The sequence below is a fragment of the Diadema antillarum genome, unplaced genomic scaffold (assembly GCF_040938485.1).
Source record: "Diadema antillarum isolate AM-2024a unplaced genomic scaffold, OU_Dant_1.0 seq00001702_RagTag, whole genome shotgun sequence".
Classification (NCBI taxonomy): domain Eukaryota; kingdom Metazoa; phylum Echinodermata; class Echinoidea; order Diadematoida; family Diadematidae; genus Diadema; species Diadema antillarum.
Genome location: NW_027272392.1, coordinates 314272 through 335592, shown reverse-complemented (window position 1 = coordinate 335592; position 21321 = coordinate 314272). Strand labels below are relative to the sequence as shown.

The 21321-nt window shown below is 38.2% G+C and overlaps 1 protein-coding gene across 1 annotated transcript; it reads right to left on the bottom strand.

Annotated features, from left to right (window-relative positions):
* Positions 1–2100: 2100 nt before the first annotated feature.
* On the bottom strand, positions 2101–19759 carry LOC139711773 (endoplasmic reticulum junction formation protein lunapark-B-like). Its single transcript, XM_071623626.1, has 9 exons — positions 19754–19759; positions 10333–10562; positions 9336–9394; positions 8781–8821; positions 7374–7512; positions 4133–4264; positions 3744–3908; positions 3298–3402; positions 2101–2366 (listed from the first exon to the last, which is right to left on the bottom strand). The coding sequence occupies exons 1-9, from the start codon at positions 19757–19759 to the stop codon at positions 2101–2103; spliced, it is 1143 nt and encodes a 380-aa protein (XP_071479727.1).
* Between the last annotated feature and the right edge of the window lie 1562 nt (positions 19760–21321).

Here is a 21321-nt window from a genome sequence, read left to right as displayed (position 1 = left end):
AATGATAAGAAAAAACAAACAATGACATGAATAATCTTTGCTGCTTATAATCACCTCAGTACCTGCTAGATAAAGCATCCCTTCTGAGAGAAAAAAAAAATGAAATACTTGAATGCCTTTACTAGGAAAACAGTTTGCATTGGTTTGAATGTTTTGTGCATTGGTGCTACTTCTGGAGAGGGAGTGCTACGTTTTCTCTCTGTTGCAACAGATCATATATATTACCCATCCGGCTTTACTCACATAGGCTCTGACATGTAATAGTAGTTGCAAAAAACACTATTTGATAATTCCAAAAAGTATCAAAAAGTTCATCATTTAAATCATAAGACATGTCATGAAAAAAAAAATGAAATTCTCGTTGACTCTCTTCCCATTTTATAGTTAGATCATATGCACACATGTGTAGAGGCACTTAAGTAATGGAACACACAAAAAAATAGCAAACACAAAAAGCACAACATTTGGTCTGTAATATCCACAATGACTGCTTCCTGTATGCGCTGAATATTTTGCAAGGTTTTCATTTTTGCGAATTTCGTGAGTCAGATGCTATTCGCGAATTTAAAGACACACGAAAATATTGAATCTGATCTTGATATGAATGTGACGTGCACATATACATTTCTCCGCTCAGTACTTTACTCCACGATCGCGAATTTAACCACTCGCCAAATCGTCAGGAAATCCCAATTCGCGAAAATTTAGACTCGCTAAATATATGGCGTATACGGTAATTTGCTGACAAATTTGTCTGTAAAGATGAGAGAAAGAGTGACTGATGCACAGAAAATGAAATCGATGAAAGCAAAATTTAATCAATGCTGCTTGTAGATTTTCTAATACTGCACATATCAATAAGATCAGGCAAAGTCTAGGCACACTACATAATCAAATTCTTTATTTCATGTTGGGGGGGGGGGGGTTGCTTCTAAATGTCATTTCGTTGAATTAGCAGCACATCTGTTGTAGACAGAATGAGTGAGTTTTCCAATGACGTATGGGGATCCAATGAATGCAAAAAAAGATCAGTGAAGCACTCATTGAAAGTTTGAGGGCAATTACATAATTACAGTCAAAAGTGATGATTGTTTGAAATTTCAGTAAAGTGCTATGTGCTCCCCTCTCTGGACCAGAGAACTCTATAGTTTGTGATGTCATAGCACAAGAATGATATAAACAGAGCACTAGAATAATACAAAGAAAATACAAAACGAGTCTCACAGAAAGTCCTATTAAGAGGATGCTGAAAGAGAACATGTCTAAGCTCCTCCAGAATGTACAGATGATCATAATTGCCTTATCATTTTTCAACAGGTTAAAGGAATGTTTGCTTTTCAACAAAAAGAAGATAATTTGTATCAAAGTCTGTTTCTTTTTTTAAAGATATCATTCTTCTACTGTGAAATGACAAACTGTTGTAAAAGTTACAATCTAGAGAGGGGAGTTGGTGGAATTAATCAACGCTTTAAGATTTCATAACTTATGAAAGGACAGTCTAATTTCACTCAAACTTTCACTGAGGTCTTTATTCATCTTCTTGCCTTTACTGAATCTGCATTTTATGAGCAGAAAAACTTCCCCTTTTGAAGTGCAGAGGTTTGCTCAATCTTCTAAAAACTGTGCATAAAGTTGATGACTTACACGTGACAGCAATCGCACTGCCGGGCAACATGACAGTTTTTGCAAACAAGATCGTTTGACGTGTCAATGTCAAACTCCGGCTTTGCTCATCTGAGCATCTAATGTCAGCAAGGTGACAGGCATTGTTCATGCTTACCATAAACATCTAACCACAATTCATCAAATCAACACCACTTTGTATTTACAACTGCAATTGAAACTTTTGGCAAAGCAATGCTATATTTTCAACACCAAGCACAACATCCAATTACACCCAAAAGAGTCGACAACAGAACATCGCAATACATTAGCTTGAATATCGATTCGTCGTACCAACAACTTGCTTGCTGCTTGCGTACTTTTTTGTTTGTTGGTGTTTCAGCTATAAATGACAAAGAGTTCCTGCTTACAGCATTGCATGATCACGTGGTGACATCAAAAGAAAGAAAAAAATCAAGACCACGCAGAGATGCACTGCTATCTCTCATCATCCTGATCCTTCCCTTCACTCGATGCCATGGCAGCCGCTTCCGATGCAGGTGGCTGCTCCAGTTGTCCTGGTTGCGTGGCCGTGGCCACGCCCTCTTCCCTAGACTCTCTGCCAGCAGTTTCGCCCGTGCCCAGCACCTCATCGACGGATGCTGTGGGTTGTTCAGACTGCTCAGGGGGACTGTTGGCTGAGTCTGAGCTGCCTGCCTCGCTACCACTGCTGGATGACCCAGATTCTCTGCGCTCTTGCCCCACTTTGGAAAAAAACAGGACAAAATATTTTGCTATATTTCATTCCATATTTTCATGATTCAAATGTCTTGAGATCTTTATTCCACAAATCATGAAAAAAAAAAGATATCTGTTTGACTATATTTCGTGAAACTTGCAAATGATGAATACTACTTCCTTCAATCCACCAGAATGTTACCATCCTTGTTTATTGTGAGCCCCCAGAATATGGTAGAGGTATGTCGATGACACCTTTGTCATCATAGATCAAGACAAATGAATTTACAACATACATCAATAGCATAGACCAGCATATACAGTTCACTGTACCTGTTTCCTTTACAACAACAGACCTATCCAGAAAATTGTCATCAAAGTTCATTCATTACTTGTTAAAGGAGACCTCCTGATGATTTTCAGATTTTTACATTTGAGCAACTATAAATTAGTTATACTGAGGACAGAGTTTCAGAATTTGTGATATCTGGGATGAAGAATAAGAATATTTTCAAAATGTAGAACAAATTGCAATGAACAAGGATGATGACATGGCAGAGTCACCATAAGAATGCATGAGTTGGGGCTCAAGGAACAGAACAAAAGAAGATGACATGCATAATACACAGGTGAACTCACAAGCAAGCGGTATTGTAATGGAATTACACTGCTACATTTCTGAAATATGTGAACCTCCTATGTCATCATCCTTGTTCAGAGTAATTTGTTTAAGGTTTTTCAAAGTATTGTTTCTCTGCTCAAGAACCACAATAAATTCCACAAATCTATACATGTACTACAAATGTACTACATGATGTGAAATTATGAAAATCGTCTGGAATGTCCCTTTGAGTATTGAGTACTGTCAAGAGACAAACAAACACACAAACAAAAGGTTGCAGAGACATAACTTCCTTGGTAGAGGTGATTAAAAAAAAAATCTATGGGTGTTCTGACCTGTTTTGGGACCCGGGGTGATTGCAGGTACCTCTGGCAGCTTGGGGGCGTTTGGCCGCACCTTCTTGGCTGGATTGAAGGTGCCGCAGTATGCACAGCGGAAGGCTGGATGAGGCAACAAAGACAACACATGATCTCTTGAAATGTTATGTCCCATTATTTGCCTGCTCTCCTTCGCTCAGTACTTTTTTTCTTTGATCTGCTGTGTTTGGCTTTTTGACTTTTACACAAAATTGCAAGAAGAATATCAATATGCCTACAAAGAGATTGTCTTAAACTTCACTGCTAGCAATGCATGCAATTTTGCATCTTATTCAGTGCATTTAAATCATACAGAGATGAAGATTGTCCATCATCTGGAATGAAATGAGGTTAAAAGCAGGTCAATGAGATAGGGGCTTGGGTGTGTGTGTGTGGGGGGGGGGGGGGGGAGGATGGAAACGTACCAAGATATTCAAACTCCTCCTTTAAGGCCATGCCGTTATGTGCGTAGCAGTGGCGGCAGATGAGAGCATAGCGGCTGCTGGGTCCGTCTCCCACCAGGTACCCCACCAGCTTGTCGAAGGTGCCCTGCTCCTGGGTAAGAATGGGTCTCACTGTGCCTGGTGACCCTGTCCATCAGAGTAGGTAGGAAAAGAAAATGGGTTTTAGCCATCACCTATGCAAAACCAATCAATTAGTGATGACTGCATCATCTTTAATCAAGCTTTTCTCTTCAACCAGGTAATATACGAAGATCTGCTTTATCATCTTATAGTATTCCTTAATCTACATGACTTGATACATATATGATCAAACTGACAGACTGTTTTCACACTTGAAGGACAGAACTCACTCAGCATGGCGGCCTGCGGTGTTTGAAGCATCGGCTGATGTCCTCGGCCTGTCATGGGCGTCTGTGGGGTGGCCCGAGGGGAACCCTGTCCGCGGCCACGCCCACGGGCACTCAGAGGTCTCTGGCGCAGAGCTGAGGGCAGCAGAAGAAGATGACAAAAAAGCGTCATAGGATGTATGACACATAACAAATTTTAATCAATAAAATCTGAGAAAGTTATGAAGTGACCAATGAATGTAACTTATGCATAATCATAACTAAATCTTTTTAATCATTCACATTTTTTTTTCAAGAAATGTGAGAAGGAATTCTAGTCTTACCATCTGAAAATGCACTTTACACACACACACACACACACACACATCCACACACACACACACACTCATAAAAACACACATCTAATTACTACAACAAAACAAGGAAAGATAGGTTGTACAATGTCATTACTGAAGAACCTACAAAGATTACGTCATAAACTTCAAGTATGGTTCAATTTTCCATTGTGATGAACATGCATTTTTCATCCACAGGCATGGATGCCAACCTTGAAAACACTATAGTGGGGCAGATATGTGAAAAAGATGCTCACATCTGGCGGAAAGTATGAAATTTTGCATATAGGGGTATTTTGAGGCGCTGATTTCAAAAATTGCCGAATCCAAGAGATCTGGCCACGGGGTCGGCCGCCATTTTGAATGCCAATATGGCCGCCGTCAAAGATCCCTATCTTCAGTTCTGAATGACATTAGCCATTGGAATTTGATATATAAAAGCATGGTGATATGATGACTTCAATAACAGACTTATTTGATTTGTCTGACAAGCTGCACGGCAGCCAATTTGAATTTTGATACATATTTGCCATGTTGGAGTGTTGAAAATCTCTATCTCGGGTTTGTAAATTAGGCTACCTGATTGAGCACGCGTTTGTAACTGATAGAGTGCGCGCTGCTGTATTTAAATTGTGACGTCAGTGTAAGGTGCATTATGCTTCCTTTTTGCTCCACTTTTTGACATGCCCGTGAATGTTAGTCGTGATATTTGTCTTCGTAGCCACATTGGAATTCAAAATAGCAGACATTGCGTTTGTCAGACACATCACATCAGTCAATATTTTAACTCAGTATGTTGAAATACTTGTTTACACCTAATTTCAGGGTCACTCACCACTTAGAAATCGAGATAGGGATTTTGAATATTTCGTCGAGGCGGCCATATTGGAATTCAAAATGGGGGCCATTCAATGTTTGTCAGACACTACAAATCAATCTGTCATCAAATTCAATGTGTCAAAACGCTCATGTGTACCAAATTTTGGTGCCACATGTCATTCAGAACTGAAGATAGGGATCTTTGAATTTGTTTTGTGATGGCGACCATATTGGAATTCAAAATGGCGGCCGACCCCGTGGTAAGATTTCTTGGATCCGGCAATATTTGAAATCACCACCCCAAAATACCCCTATATGCAAAATTTCATAATTTCTGCCGGATGTGAGCATTTCGACCAATTTTTGCTACATATCTGCCCTACTATTACTGCGGAATTCTGAAAGCTGAAAAGTTTTTTTTTTCCTATTTTTGGTAGAAAAACAGCATTTTGCCTTTATTGCAATAGACATGCGTAGTCACAGAATATGGAAAAATGGTATTTTTTCAGGAAACCAGCAGGATTTTTTTTGCTGGGGGTTGGGGGGGAAGGGAGTACTTGATATTGCAAAAAAACAACAACAACAACATTAGTCAGCATCTCTGCATAGTTTATCAAAACAAGAATAAAAACTTGCTCATGAACATGAATGAATATTCCACTGACACAGATATGGATATGAATGTACAGTATGTCATGCTATACTCTGAGTATCTGGCTTTGCTATTTGTCTGACTCAATCAATGCCGTGCACAAATGAGAACAAATGTTGCTGTTTTTACATTGTTATTTTGTATTTCACACCAAAATATGTGCCAGTGGCATGCGGGGATGGCATCACAGTTAACAGGCTAATTTCGCAGATTTCATCTACCATGACTGTATGCAAACACTAAAACACTGATGCCGACTTCAGACACATTTTCTTTCTATGTGGTACACATCAGAATGGCATACGACACATTGACAGATGTACAACATGTTTTCACACTGATTCATTTCTGTTGATAGACTTACAGTCCCAGCTGTGCATATATTTATTGATTACATACCACCTGTTTGTCTCTACTCTTTTGTCATTTCCTTTCTTTCTTTCTATCTCTTTCTCTCTGACACCATTGCACAATCAAAGATGAGAATGTTTTGTAATGATCCCTATTTCATGGCATCATAAGGGATAGAAATCCAACTCGGGTAATGTTTATAGGGTTTTTAATCTATACTTTAATTTTCATATAAACATGCTCATCAATCATACACTGTATGTTTTCAAGACTCAGTGTTGTAAGAGCATTTAAAGTAAAACTGTTTGTCCAATTACAAAGGGGTAATGATTTCATGGAAGGTTATAAGCTGGCTCCAGTATTGCATCATATTGATGTTATTTGCATTCTCAACATTCAGAACAGAAGGAAGTAAATCACTGTTAACAAATCAAATACAAATCTTGACCAATGAGTCCATGAATTGACCGTAAAAGCAATTTCATAATTGGTTAGAAATTGCATGTTGTGATTGATGCAGGTAATCATAGTTTACAGTTATGCTATAAGGGGTGGTCATGTCCCCTTTGTTGCTGGTGTCACATATCAGTCAATATTAGGTGGGTTTGGGATCTCTTACATGGGTGTGAGAGGAGGTATGAATGGTACTTTGAATCAAGTGTTACGGTGTTAATGCTTGTCCCATGAACAAAGTAGGGTGTAATGTGCCTGGTGTATATGATGTCAAACACATCTCTCTTGATGGAGACAGCTGACCTATGTCCAAGCCTAGGACCTGTCAGATTGGTTTATGTTGGGGTGTTAAGGGCACCGGGTGGTCAAAATTATGTTTAAAAGCCTATGACTTATGCAACATAGAGTGTAATGTCCTTGGTGTGTATGATATTACCAAGGAGCTTCTTGATATTACACACCATCCATCTAGTGTAGGCAACTGCCTTATGCCTAGATTTGGAATCTTACAGACAGGTATTTGAGTGGTTTTGGTGTCATCAAAGTTGGTTGCTATGTGTACAGTAAATGTCCATTATTTACACAAAACAGGGTGGTAATATTCCTGGTGTAGATGAAATAACACATTTCTCACCTGGTGTAGGTAACTGCCTCAGAGTAGGGCTAGGTGTACGTTGGATTGGTGTCGGTGGGGGCATGACAGCGCTGGGGTCAAACTTCTCCAGGATCTCTTTTGCCTTCTTGTAGCTCTCGTTTTCTTTGACATCTTCAAGCTGCACCAAGGTAAGAAGAAAGAGAAGTAGGAAATTACAAGATAGCTGACAATCCACCTCTGCTATAGTTCAAATTGAAAACACTCATTCCCTCTCAGTTTTAACAAGTTTTCGAAGTGCGACAAGAACGCTAAGCCTCCCAGGTTGGACAATGGAAACAGAAGACCATTTTTAGCCTAATTAGTGTCGAATTAGCACTACCGTCACATATCTTAAGTTCGCTCTTGTTCGTTGGGAAGGAGATAATAAAGCACTCACAGTAATCAATCTATCTGACAGTATATTATCATAGTTTGAATGATAAAACATAACACATTCTTAAAATCAGATTTCTTGAATCTGCATGTAGGTGAGAATCAATACATACCCATAATCACTAACTACTACAGCAATCAATGTGAGATATATTTGTTGCAGATCTGTAGAAAATTAGGAAGCCAGTGTTTCTTCCTCTCAAAACTTTACATGCTTCTAATGCCATCCATTTTTCTACATTTTTGATTGAAAATGCATTTTGTCCGTATGGCATTAAATGTATTTCTTTTTTTTTGGGGGGGGGGGGGGGCGGCAGCAAATGGATGATGTACAAGTGTTAACTTCAACAATCATAATAATAACGTAATTTAGAATTACTAATGTGCTTTTTTACACATCAATATTCCATTCTATTGCATCGAAATATGATTGATGATTTTATTCTCTAGACAAAGCAAATAGACATCAAAGGTTAATTTCAAGTGCTTTATTCAAGCAGACAGGCACATGAAAAGATAGGGGTATGGGGGCATAGTTGTAATTCCCACAACAAATATGTAATAATGGCATTGCAATACTGATAGGAACAATTTTCTACACTGTGAACGCACACAGCACTTCTCTTGTTTTGTCACTTAGACATGTAGGATGGCCCTTATCACTCATATGCTGAGAAAAATAGCACACTGTTGTGGACTAGTGATTTCATATTTCATCTCAAAGTATATTGTGACTTACATTTATAAATCACTGTCATTAGTCAAAGACATAACATCAAACAAAATACAGGATTTTCAGCACAGTTGCTACGGCATTACCTGTGTACCTTTTCCATGTGTACAAGAGGATATAAAAAGTCAGACATTTCAGAGGCAAGGAAAAGCAACAATTAGCATTTTTTTAAAATTAATGTACTGTTTCATGAGGGAACAGCCATAGAAAGAGGAGGAGCTACTGTCAAATTATAAGGGGGGGGGGGGAAAAGCTTTCAGAAATCAGAATCATCAACTCACCACATTCTTTTTCTGATTTCTTAACTCTTCAAGGGCAAGATCTTGAAAAGAAACAAAAGAACACACATCAAACATACAAACATACATACTTGCATATACATACAATTGTTGTTGCAGCATCTTTTCACTGATCATATCATAGCAGTGTTGTCATGCCTTTCTCTCAGTTCTTGTTTACTTGCCTTGACAATATGGACAATGTGTTACTACACTTATCAATTAATTTCTAGGTTATACATCAACTAGCGCAAAGAGTGTACATAGCTGTTTAGCATTTGTTATTTTCATATCATGCAAGGATACAATGTTAAAATTTTCTCTTTTCATTCAAGGAAGAAATAAGGGGTAAATCAGCCGATATTTGGTCAAACAACTTACTCTACAGACCTATCCAAGACCAAGAAATCTAAGGAGCTCTCAGCAGAGCAATACTGTCATTCACAACTAATTAATGTTTTCCAAAGGTATAACTATTACTATTGTTATAAGAAGAAAGAGTGGAACCAAGAGGTACTTCATGTAATTCATTCATTTCTTGTTAAATAACTTTCTCACCATTTCTGGCAATCCTCTTCACAAAGTACCAGTGTAGTGCTTTCCTCACAAACCAGATTCTGTGTAGGTGAGAAAATTCCATTAAACTCACACATTAATTAAAAAAACAACAACAACAGCAATGGAAGACTAATTTTGAACAGTGTTATGCATAATTCATGCTCTTTGCCACAGGCAAACCAATGGGGAAAATGACAAAAAATGCATTAGCCATGTCAACACAATTGCCTGACACTTCTATCACAATTGCACATGACAGTCTTGCCTTTGAGTACAATAGGGTTAAAAAAGTCTACTTGCATCAAAATAATGTTGTGGAGTAATTTCCTTCCATTACTTGTACATGAGCATAATCTCATCACTATGCATGTAGCACAAAATGATTCATCTTTGCTGATGAGCTGATGTCAAGTGTCAAATGTCACAACACTGCAATTCATGCACAACACCAAACATAAATGTCAGTGTGAATGCTAAATGATGCACAGCTATAGCTATGTTACAAAACACTAGGTTATGCACGTGTCAACCTTGTGAATCTTGCATCACGAATACGATCATGTGCCATTTCAATATCAGTGGAAAAGTGGTTGTCGATGTTTCCTGCTTTGCACTTGTTTGATAATATGTAAACATCCCAAACATCCCAGGTTATATTCAATTCAATTCAGTTCAATTCAATTCAATTCAATTCAATTCAATTCAATTCAATTCAATTCAATTCAATTCAATTCAATTCAATTCAATCCAATTCACTTATTTTTTTTAAATGTATTTCAATAAACTCATACAAGTAATATCCCATAAGTGTCTTTCTCTGTGATCGAAACCTGGAAATTGCAATGAGGATATGCCAAACTGGAGCATCTTTATCATATTCTGATCTATTCAACCAGTCTCGATGCATAACTACTTAGATTTCAATCTGTGTCAGAATTAGATTAGAAAGTCAATCTTTGGTCACTTGTCGACTGACTGCACTGTCTCGCAAACTTACAGGAAAGGAGAAAAAAGGAGTGGCAGAATCTGGACCAGTCTTTGCTGCCATGATGTAGCCTCATAGAGAAAGTAGAAGAAGAGCGCCATCACAAAGTAGCCAATGACCGAGTAGAGCATCAGTCGCCCCATGTAGTGTTTCTCCAGCTCGACATCCCGGCGTTTTAGTCTGACCAACCTCTCAATGTCCTTATCGATTCCCTCAAGGATCTCTACCGTGGTCTTGCGTTTCTGTGAGCAATGGAAAGATGCTTTGAGATTCACTGGTGGAACTAGAGATTGTAATTTGTCATCACTGACAAATTAAGGTGATCCGATTTTTTTTAATCAATGATTCAAGTCCTGATCGCAATAGGCATGACCATGACAGGTTTCATCTGTGTTCAGAGACATTGGCCGTGTGATGTTTGGATTCTCATTTAGAAAAGGTCGTCATATCTGCCATCTTTGGTACCAAATCTGTATACACTATAACGAAGATACAGCAACAAGTACATATGACCTTTGACCCCACTTTGCACAACCTAGATGGCATCTGAGCAAAAAATGGTTATTTTGTGAAATGATTCTTGTAACATGATCTTTGCGTGTGCAAAATATGGGAAAGATAAGACATGTATTCACCAAGATACAGGATGAAACATATGTGACCTTTGACCCTAATTTACATACCCAAGATATTGTCCGATCAAGTAGTTGTTATTTTATGAAATAATGTACAAGACATGAGCTAAACATGTGCAAAATATGGGGGTGATAGGGGCTGTTTTTCTTGAGTTATTGCAAAGAAAGTTGCAGAAACATAGAAATATCTCAATACATCGAAGATAAGCTTAATTTCAACCAAGTATTTTAACATGATCCCGACATCATATGAAAAAATAAAGGGCACGTAACGATAGCGCAAAGTCTAAGTTACAACATATTAAAATCTGAGAAAAATTCACCAAAGGGTAATTGAGCTAGTGCTCGATAAAGACAATCATGTCAATTTTAACATCTAGAAAAATTCCCTCCCATAGAGATAACACGTCATAACGAAGAAACAGAAAGAAGTACATATGACCTTTTGACCCCACTTTGCACAGACAAGATGGCATCTGAGCAAAGAGTGGTTATTTTTTGAAATGATTCTTGTAACATGATCTTTGCGTGTGTAAAATATGGGAGAGATAGGACATGTATTCACTTAAGGGCTTTTTACACTTGTGTTTCTTAACCCTGGACTTTCTCTGACCCAGGACTATCGTTAGTCCCGTACCAATTTTTTCAGCTTTTTACACTGGCCAATTAGTCCCGTACTATCTCTTGTCCGGGGCTAAGGAGAAAACTGACCTTTTTACACTCGTATTTCTTAGCCCCGGACTTTCCAAACCACATGAATATTCATAATTACGCTGTGTACTGTACACGTACACGCACGCACCGGCAGCACTTGATTGCCTCGTTTGTGATTGGTCAGTGAGGGTCGGACTTCGTCTCCGTCGCTTAGCCCAGGATTATTTTTTCGTTCTGTTTACACTCACTTGCTTGGCACCGCAATTGCGGTGCTAGCACCGCAATTGCGGTGCTAACCCCTGCTATTTTGCAGGGCCAGATAGTACCGTACTATCGGTGGGGCTAGCCCACTTTGGCAAAAACGAGTGTAAACAGAAAGTGGGCTAAGGATAGTCCCGTACCAACGGTGGGGCTAAGGCCCCCCCTTAGCCCCACCGATAGTCCGGGGCTAAGCAAAAATTTACAAGTGTAAAAAGCCCTTTAGATACAGGATGAACCATTTATGACCTTTGACCCTAATTTACATACCGAAGATTGTGTCCGATCAAGTAATTGTTATTTTATGAAATGATGTACGTAACATGAACTAAACATGTGCGAAATATTGGGTAGATAGGGCTTGTTTTTCTTGAGTTATTGCAAAGAAAGTTGCAAAAGGAAATTAATATGAAAATACATCGAAGATAAGCTTTAATTTCAACCAAGTTTTTGGACGTGATTCCGACACCGTATGAAAAAATGGAGGGCACATTCACGATAGCCCAAAGTCTCAGCTACAACATATCGAAATCTGGGAGAAATTCACCGAAGCATAAGTGAGCTAGTGCTCGAAAAAGATAGTCATGTCAATTTTCACTTCCAGAAAAACTGCTCTCCCATAGAGATAACACGTAAACTGGTCAAATTTTACAAGGATGCTTTCAATCCATTTTTACGAGGTGATGACGTCATCCAATCAAATTTTTGTAATTATAAATATGAAAGTACATTTAATAAGCTACAACATACTGAAAATTGGGTGAAAATTGGCAAAGGATAAGCGAGATACGCTCGAGTGAACTTGAAATTTGATGACGTCATTTTGAAAATTTACTTTTTTTACTTTATTAAGAAATTTGATATCTTTTAATCATTTTTTCAGTATCGCCAACCCATGAAATGATATGTACAACTCATCAGCTTTCAAAATATGTAAAGAAAATGGGAGGTCACCGTCCATCCTGACGAGTAAAATCGGATTTAAAATTGGCGGTTTTTTGGCATTGTTGCATTGTATATCGCCATTGACGCGCGCGCGGAATTTCAACTTTGACGGGCCCGTATGACGTCATATTGAGTCGGATTGACTCGAAACTTGGAAGAAATATTCCTTGACATTTCAGGCATATGATAAATGTGAAAAAACGGGAAATTTCTATTCCATATGACCTGTGCGTGCGTATATGTGCGCGCGCGTACGCGTCCGTCCAATTTTTTCAATTTTTCAAAAAATGCTTTAAATGGTCTGAAACGTGTGCAAAAAGATTTTGAGCTCGATTGGAGCATACAAATATTTCAACGCGCGTACGCGCACGTTTTAATAATAAATATGAATTTTGATAATATGAGTAAAATGTGCTTGACTTGAAATATATGTGACGTAAATTTCATTTAAAATGTCCATTCCATTAATGAGATATGAATGAAAATGTGTTTTCATATAATGACGTCATAGTGACGTCACGGTCGACTGATCACTATGATTTTACTTGCGCTGTCGTCTTTGCGACATAATACATATATGGTGTAAGTTTGACATTGAGAGGCAATGCACTTTCTGAGCTTACCTCTGCACAACTTTTGAGGAGAAATAAAGAAAGAAACAAAGAAAGAAGAAAGATTCAGTACAGATACAGAAGGTGATCCGAGAGGATACTCGGATCACCTAATAATGCACTCAAAAAGTAGGTACAAACAGCAGAGTTTATTACCTGCTGCAATCATCAAAATAGTCCAAGATTTTCTATATACCATAAAACATGATGTATGCACAGCATGAAATTTTCGTGAATTGGAGCCGATGGCCTCCTTTGTGGCATGAAATTTTCACGAATTACCACTGGCATTCAATGCATATAGTGTAGACAAGAACTTTGGTATGCATTTTGATTTCGTGAATCCTGGCTCTCAGGAAATTCGCAAAATTAAAATGCTCGCAGACATTCCTTTTTTTACAGTACATACCTTCTCTTACTCTCTTTATGTCACTGTCTACCTGTCTGTCTGTCTGTCTGTCTGTCTACCTGTGTGTGTGAGTGTGTCACTCTCTCTCGCTCTCTAGTCAGTTAGAATAGCTATCAGTGTACAGAGTTCTCATGATGAAATCCCATCATCCCTCCCCACACTCACACACACACACACACACACACACACACACACACACACACACCATATTTACCATAGTTGCATCATGAAACATGAGATGTGAATAGTGGGCACTTATTCTGCAATTTATGCATATCAAAATGTTATGATGTTGAGAAGTTGACCAAAGCACAGGACTATGTACATTGTACTGTATGCACAGACAGGAGTTCAACAACTTGGTGAAGTAGGTGTCCAGGTTTAGAAATAAGGAGAAAAAAAAATCAAGAGATTTCAAAGAAAATTGATGAGATACAGTCTGTCCTGACTACCACTACCATGTCATATGAAGTCCACAATTAAAATAACAACAGCCACTACACTGAGAAATGACAGTACCTGTGATAAACTATGCCATGTGTACCATTCCAGCTTGGCATCATCACACATGAACTGCTTTTCAGATTTGAGCAAGCAAGATAATATGAGTTATTCTTGTGCCCATCTGTATCGGGTGAAGTCAAAAGACACTTTGTTTAAAGGCATAAACTCTAGGTCTCTAGTCAAGATTTTTCTTTCTTTGTCTTCTCATTTCTCTTGATTGACCTCCTTTGCAAAGTAAATTGATTAAGTAAATACAATAAGCAACATTATTGTTATATTCAAACGAAGTAACATAGTGTACTGTGATACTAAGGCCAAGTAAAAAAAGAAAGTAGTTTCTTGTCTGGGTTTTTTGAGCAAGGCGATGAGGGAGGTCTTTACTATTTGATATCTTGCTATTTTTTTGAGGATTGTCAAAATGAAAGTAATATGTGTTTCTCGTCCGGTAATTCTGAGAAAGATAACGAGAGAGGGCTTTACTATTTTCTATATCCAATTTAGGAAATGAAATATCACTCTGGTAGCTGTGTTATGAGAGACCAGGTCCCAAGTGTATGTCTTGCCTGCACTCTGTGCATTTTCAAACAAATAGATATATGTACCATACTTGAAATGAAACTTCATGCATGCAGAAATACATTTGCTTTTTCTTTCCACTACAGATGTCGAAGGGAAAATGGCCATCTTAATACTGGTATTTAGTGTTGTAATGGCATTTCTGATACCAGTGTACTTGCAATTCTGATGTATTGTGCTATTAATGGAAACAGGTATAAAACATGTCTTTCAACAAATGTACGACTGAAATAAATTCCATGATATTCAAAACACTGCTTTATTTATCATTTGTGTTAGTGACTTTTTGTGTCCACACAGCTGGTATGTATCTGCATTTCTTCACAGTACAATTGTAGCACGTTCAACTGGAAACTGGCTTGTACAATAATTGCAGATGGATGTCAAAATGATACTAATATGGCATTATAGCATTAAACATTTAAAGATGTGTCTTCATGTTCTATCATCATTTGGATGACGAATGATTGTATACCAAAACTACATATGTTGTAAAACATGTACCTGTGAAGGTAAGTCACATTCTCCCTTCATTTCTTCCATGGCCATCATTACAGTTACAGTTACATTACACTTTTTTTTAACATAAAATATACACATTTATGCATCACTTGTTGAATCCAAACATCATCTCTGGAAATGCATAGCATTATTTTTGCCTTTCAACACAACACAAACTTACTGAGTTAGATCTTTTCTCATATGAAAACTTATTCGCTCAAGGATTTAAAATGCCGCAGACAGTACTGCCAATTGTCAACCCTGTGAAACGACCTCCTGGTTTTCTTTTTACTGAAAGACAGAATACGAACCAGTTGAATACTATATTCACTATTTAAAGTCGTTCGCTGTGCACACGTGCGCTTGAAATCGGTTTTCTCCATCACTCCACGATTTTTTTTTCCAGCTCCACAACGATGCTATATATGCTGGCTGGCTGGTCTCCTCTACTACAGTGAAACCCCGTTATAACGAGTTCAGTTATAACGAGGAACCGCTTATAGCGAGGTGATCGCGTCGGTCCCGTTTTCCTTTGCGTGTAATGGCAGAACGAATCGGTTATAACGTGTTCGGTTATAACAAGATTCCAGTTATAACGAGGACAATTTCGGTAAATCATGATAAAGAAAAACATAAGCAATTTGATCGGATATAACGAGGTTCCATTTCTTGACCAAATTGCCGCTTTCACACACGCGACAAATGAAACATTGGAAACCGCAATCTCGCTATCCACGTCTTTTCCCGTTTTGCAGAGAACCGTTCCTTCCATGTTTTCTTCTTAATCACGCGATAAGACATAGGAACACCTTCCGATGTTCCTACTAAATTATTAAACATAATCATTTCGATTTTCTTTTTCACGAGAAACGCGTGCGTGATATGAGGTCAGACCACAGTGCAACGAGAAAAAAAAATAGATAACGCATTCAAAAACATTTCATGTAGCGACAATAAAATTGTGACCAAAAATGGACAATTGGAATGTGTGTGCAACTCATCATTATATCCTTTCCAATTTTAGTTCTGACTTCCAGTTCTTTTGCTGGTTTTGAGCAAATATGAGTTTGGATGATTAAAGCCGAAATAATAAAATCATCGCCCCGATCCCGCCGGGTGACAGTAGCGTTAAAATAGTTGAGTAACGCATGTTAACCTATACTTAATCGGTGTTCAGAAAAAGAAGCAAACACATCTACTAGTTTGAATAGATCTGGATTTGTTCATTATCATTTAACAAATGATAATTTGAATATGAGTGTGTATGATCAAAGCAGAAATAATTAGTGAAATCATCGCGATCCTGCCAGGTGACAGTAGAGTAAAAATAGTTGAATAATGCATGTTAACCTACTTAATCGGTGCTCGGAAAAAGAAACAAACGCATGTATAGTTTGAGATCTGGATTTGTTCATTATCATTTAATGAATGATAATTTAAATATATATGAGTGTGTATGATTAAAGCCGAAATAATCAATGAAATCACAGCGATCTCGCCGGGTGACAGTAGCATAAAAATTGTTGAATAACGCATGTTAACCTACTTAATCGGTGCTCGGAAATAGAAACAAACGCATTCAACAGTTCAAGAACGGATGTACAAAACGCGAAGAGATTTTCGGAAGAAAATAAAGATCGCATTTTTAATCCCTTCGAGCGCAACGATCATACATTGTATAAAATTACAGCCAAATGATTCATGAAATTATCGAATTCCTGCTGGGCACCAACAGCGTAAAATACCTTGCAAGTTAGCGGTAAACAACGCACGTATGTTTCTCTGAAATCATCGCGATCTCGACAGGTGACAGTAGCGTTAAAAAAAAGTTGAAGGACGCATGTTAAGCTAAACAGAAAAAGAAACAAACCCATTTATTAGTTTGAATAGATCTGGTACAGATTTGCGTAAACAGGATGACAACCTCCCACATTCAATTCTGTCACATATTTTCAAGAACGGTCGTACAAAACGCGAAGAGATTTTCAGAAGAAAATAAAGAACGCATTTTTAATCCATTTGGGCGCAACGATCATACATTGTACCGAAGTGTGTACAAGATTACAGCCGAAATGATTTATGAAATCATCGCATTCCCGCTGGGCACCAACAGCGTAAAAATACCTAGCAAGTTACGGTAAACAAGGCCTGTATGTTACTCTATATATTTGCCCCCATATTTGTGCTGGTGTTTAGAAAAAGCTTAACAAACAAGAATAGCAATAAAGAATTAACTTATCATTTCAGCCTCTATTTCTTCGTCTAACTCACAAATATTCTCCCTTTATTCTCTCAATAATAACGCTCAATTCTTGTGCAATAACAATGCAAAGGAAGTTTCATTGATGGGTATATGACGTCATGCTTATGTTTTTCTTTGTTTTTGATGAGTATGGTTATAACGAGGTACCGGTTATAACGAGGTAATATCGCCGGTCCCACGGACCTCGTTATCACGGGGTTTGTGGTTACATTGTGCAATCAATCTAGCTGCACATGAAGCGGGCAACAGCACGAGAGAAATGTACAGAAGGTGCTCAACGTCCTGTCTGCATCACGACGTACCGAGTGCGCTGTACATCACAGCCCAGGCCCGCCCATCCAACTACAGTTCAACTGCTTTGTTGGTCATTCCTTCTTGCCGAGCTCCCAGTGTGAAATGCATGCGTTATTACATACGCACTACAGATGAAGCTACAGTAACTTACTGCTGTACTACAGCTATAAGTAGAGGACGCAAGGCGTAATTAGAAATAAGACATCACGATTGGTAGGTGAATTGTCGATTTTTTTTTTCGGCGGCCGAAAAAATAGTAAATATCAAAAAAGTCGATGAGGCAACTGAAAATCGATGCGGGCGGGGAGCGGGCTGGGAGGAGAATTATGAATTTCTTGGTATTTTCAGCGCCATTTTGAAAATAGTAAATAGTAAAAGAATCGATGCGGCGGCCAAAATCGATGCGCGCGAGGACGAGAAACTGGTTTCTTTTTTTACTTGGCCTAATAGAGGGAAAATTAGATAAAAATATAAATGTTCAGGATCAAGGGTGAGTGGATGCCCTGTCCTTAGACAGAAAGATCCGTCTGTCCGGAGGACTCTTTTGTATTTTGCCATTAACGCCGTCCTCCGTAGACAGACGGAAGGTTGTAGTACCCATTGCTGTGTGGATGTTCTTAACCACTGTCTCTATGGAAAATTGGGTGAGGTACCTCACCCTTCTCGACTGCGTCTAATTCACGGTCCTAGGTCGGCAAATTTAAGCTTGAATAGTTAAATCAACTATTCAAGAACAGACTACACTCACAAGATTAATGAATAATCCAATATTTCGGTCGAATTTTCAACGCAAAACACACATCAACCAGCCCGTCGCATCGTCACGTTCAAACTGCAGAAACATACAGTATGAATCTATTAGCCAATCACATGCGAGGTAGTTTCTACGTGTTTTTTTTACTTAATAAAGTACCTCGCATGTGATTGGTTTACAGATTCAAAATGGCGACTTACGGCTAGCGAACGGCAATGTTGCGATATGGATAAAATTTCTGCATTATAACCGCGTTACTGTGAGTATTTCGATTGCAAAATGTGAGAAATTAACCCCAAATATTGCTGCATAATGTGTCATATCATGTCAAACTTGTTTGAATGTAAAAAAGCTGCCTGTAATTTGGTTTATCGTAACGTTTTATCTGTGCGCTACTGCCACACAGTAGCTGGCATCATTGACTTCGGTCTGTATACGGAGGGGATCCGTGAAGCCAGACGCAGTCTCCGCGGAACATTCCCCGACGGACAGATACAGACCGATCTTTCGGTCAACCCTGTCCTATGATCTGGTGATGTAGGGCAATATCTGATATTTGTGGCAAGAGGTCAGGATTTCTTTCTCTGGTTTACAAAGGGGATGAAATCACTTTGATATCACCTCATCTACATTTGACTTTTTTGGAGAATTGTACATAATTTTTTTTTGTCAAATCAATGAAATTGTTAGTCATTAATAGACAAATCGATTAAATTTACTACAAGAAATCTTTCCGTTCTAATCTAGACTAGACCTAGAGAGGTTAAATATTACAGCATCTACATCTGCAGCCATCTGCAGCCATTTTTAAAGTTTCTCTTGATTTTCTGAGGTCAGACTCATAGCCAGAGTCATAAATTTGACTCCGAGATTTTTGTTACATTAATTAGATGATCTAAGTAAACGTCAATAAATTTAATTAGAGTCTAAATTACAGATCAAGAAGGAAAACTATGAAGCATGATAAGATTTTTAGAACCTAGTAAAATATGTTAGAGTACTTTAGCACGCCATAGGCCCTATACCTACGCCCATGACGGTATATTAATATTATTTAGTGTCTCTGTAGCCCGATCAGATGCCGTGTTCGTACAGCGACGACAGGGCTGAATGTGTACAGGTGTTAGAGTAGTTTAATAGTGTCTCTGCAGCTACCTGTATCGTAGCACTAGCAGCAGCTTAGCACACAATATTATCAGCATTTAACTAACACGTAAGTGAGTGTATGGGACTTGATACAGACGAAATTGCACCAAATTATTTTCGAACAATGAGCAAAAAATGGAGAAAAATAACTGACACTTAAAGTAAAACTATGCAGCAACTTACGCGAAACTTGTTAAGTATAGCACCCATTGTTGCAAAGCTTGAGTCTCAACTTGTACGACCATCAGAAAATGTGATGTTTACGTGCAGCCTCGACTCAATCTGACAACTTCCTGTACGTGTACAAGGCTCTTTTACAAGCGCAAGATTCGCTTCATCGCATATCGATCATACATGCAAGATTTTTATCCGCGCGGTCTACTAGTATTGATTTGTACTGTACTGTGTGTACCGTACCGCGGCATTTGAAGTTTAACCCAACAATACCATGAACCCGCTGGTACCGAAGTCTATCGTGTGAAAATTAATTTACAAAATGCACATTATAACTTTACTTATGGAATCTACTGTTTTCATGTGAAGCATTTGATTTGATCAGCATCAAGGAGCAAATATTCAAACTTAATTGACGGACCTCTACCAAACTCCAATCTAAGTTGATTTTGATTAACAAATTCCTCAGAAACATAAAAACAGTTGCATCAAAAATCAGACAAACTCGGGCAAAAAAACCTTCTAGAATATATAAGTTTCACACGTTTTCTCGGAACTGCTGATGACGGTCTCACAGTCCTAATTATAAGCAACGTGGATGAGAGGAAGAGGTGATGACATTGAGTCGCCTATTTGCTTCACAAATCTTTATTAATTGCCTTTACTATAACTACGTACATTCAAGAAGAAGAAATCATATTCCCTTAACACTGATTTACACAATATAGAGTTTGTTTGTTTGTTTGTTTGTTTGTTTGTTTGTTTGTTTGTTTGTTCGTTCGTTCGTTCCTGTGTTTATCCATTTATTTTGTTTCTTTTTCCATCTGAGAAGATGGCTGGATAGTCAATATTCAGCTGGACAGAGTTGATCTTCCATGGGACCCAGTTGTAACGATCTTATAGCAATAGTGATTTATGTATAAAGGGGAGGAGGTTTATGATTGGTCAGTTGTTGACAAGAAGAGATATTTTCCTGTCTGTAAGGACCATCGGGAAAATTATAGGTCGGTGGCATCTTTGCCGGTATCAAGGCCCTATGTGTATCCAGGACCAAGCACTGATTCACAAAAAACACATTTTACATGCAAAATTTTAAAATTCCGTAGCTGTTTAGAATGTGTTCTCCAAGTTTGGATGAAACTTTTACTGTTCTGTTTTATTGGACTTTACCTTTCTCTTTCTCTTTCTTCTTTAAAACAACAACAACAACAACAACAACAACAACAACAACAACAACTTTACCTTGACTTATTTTAAAGTCATCATGAAAACAGGGT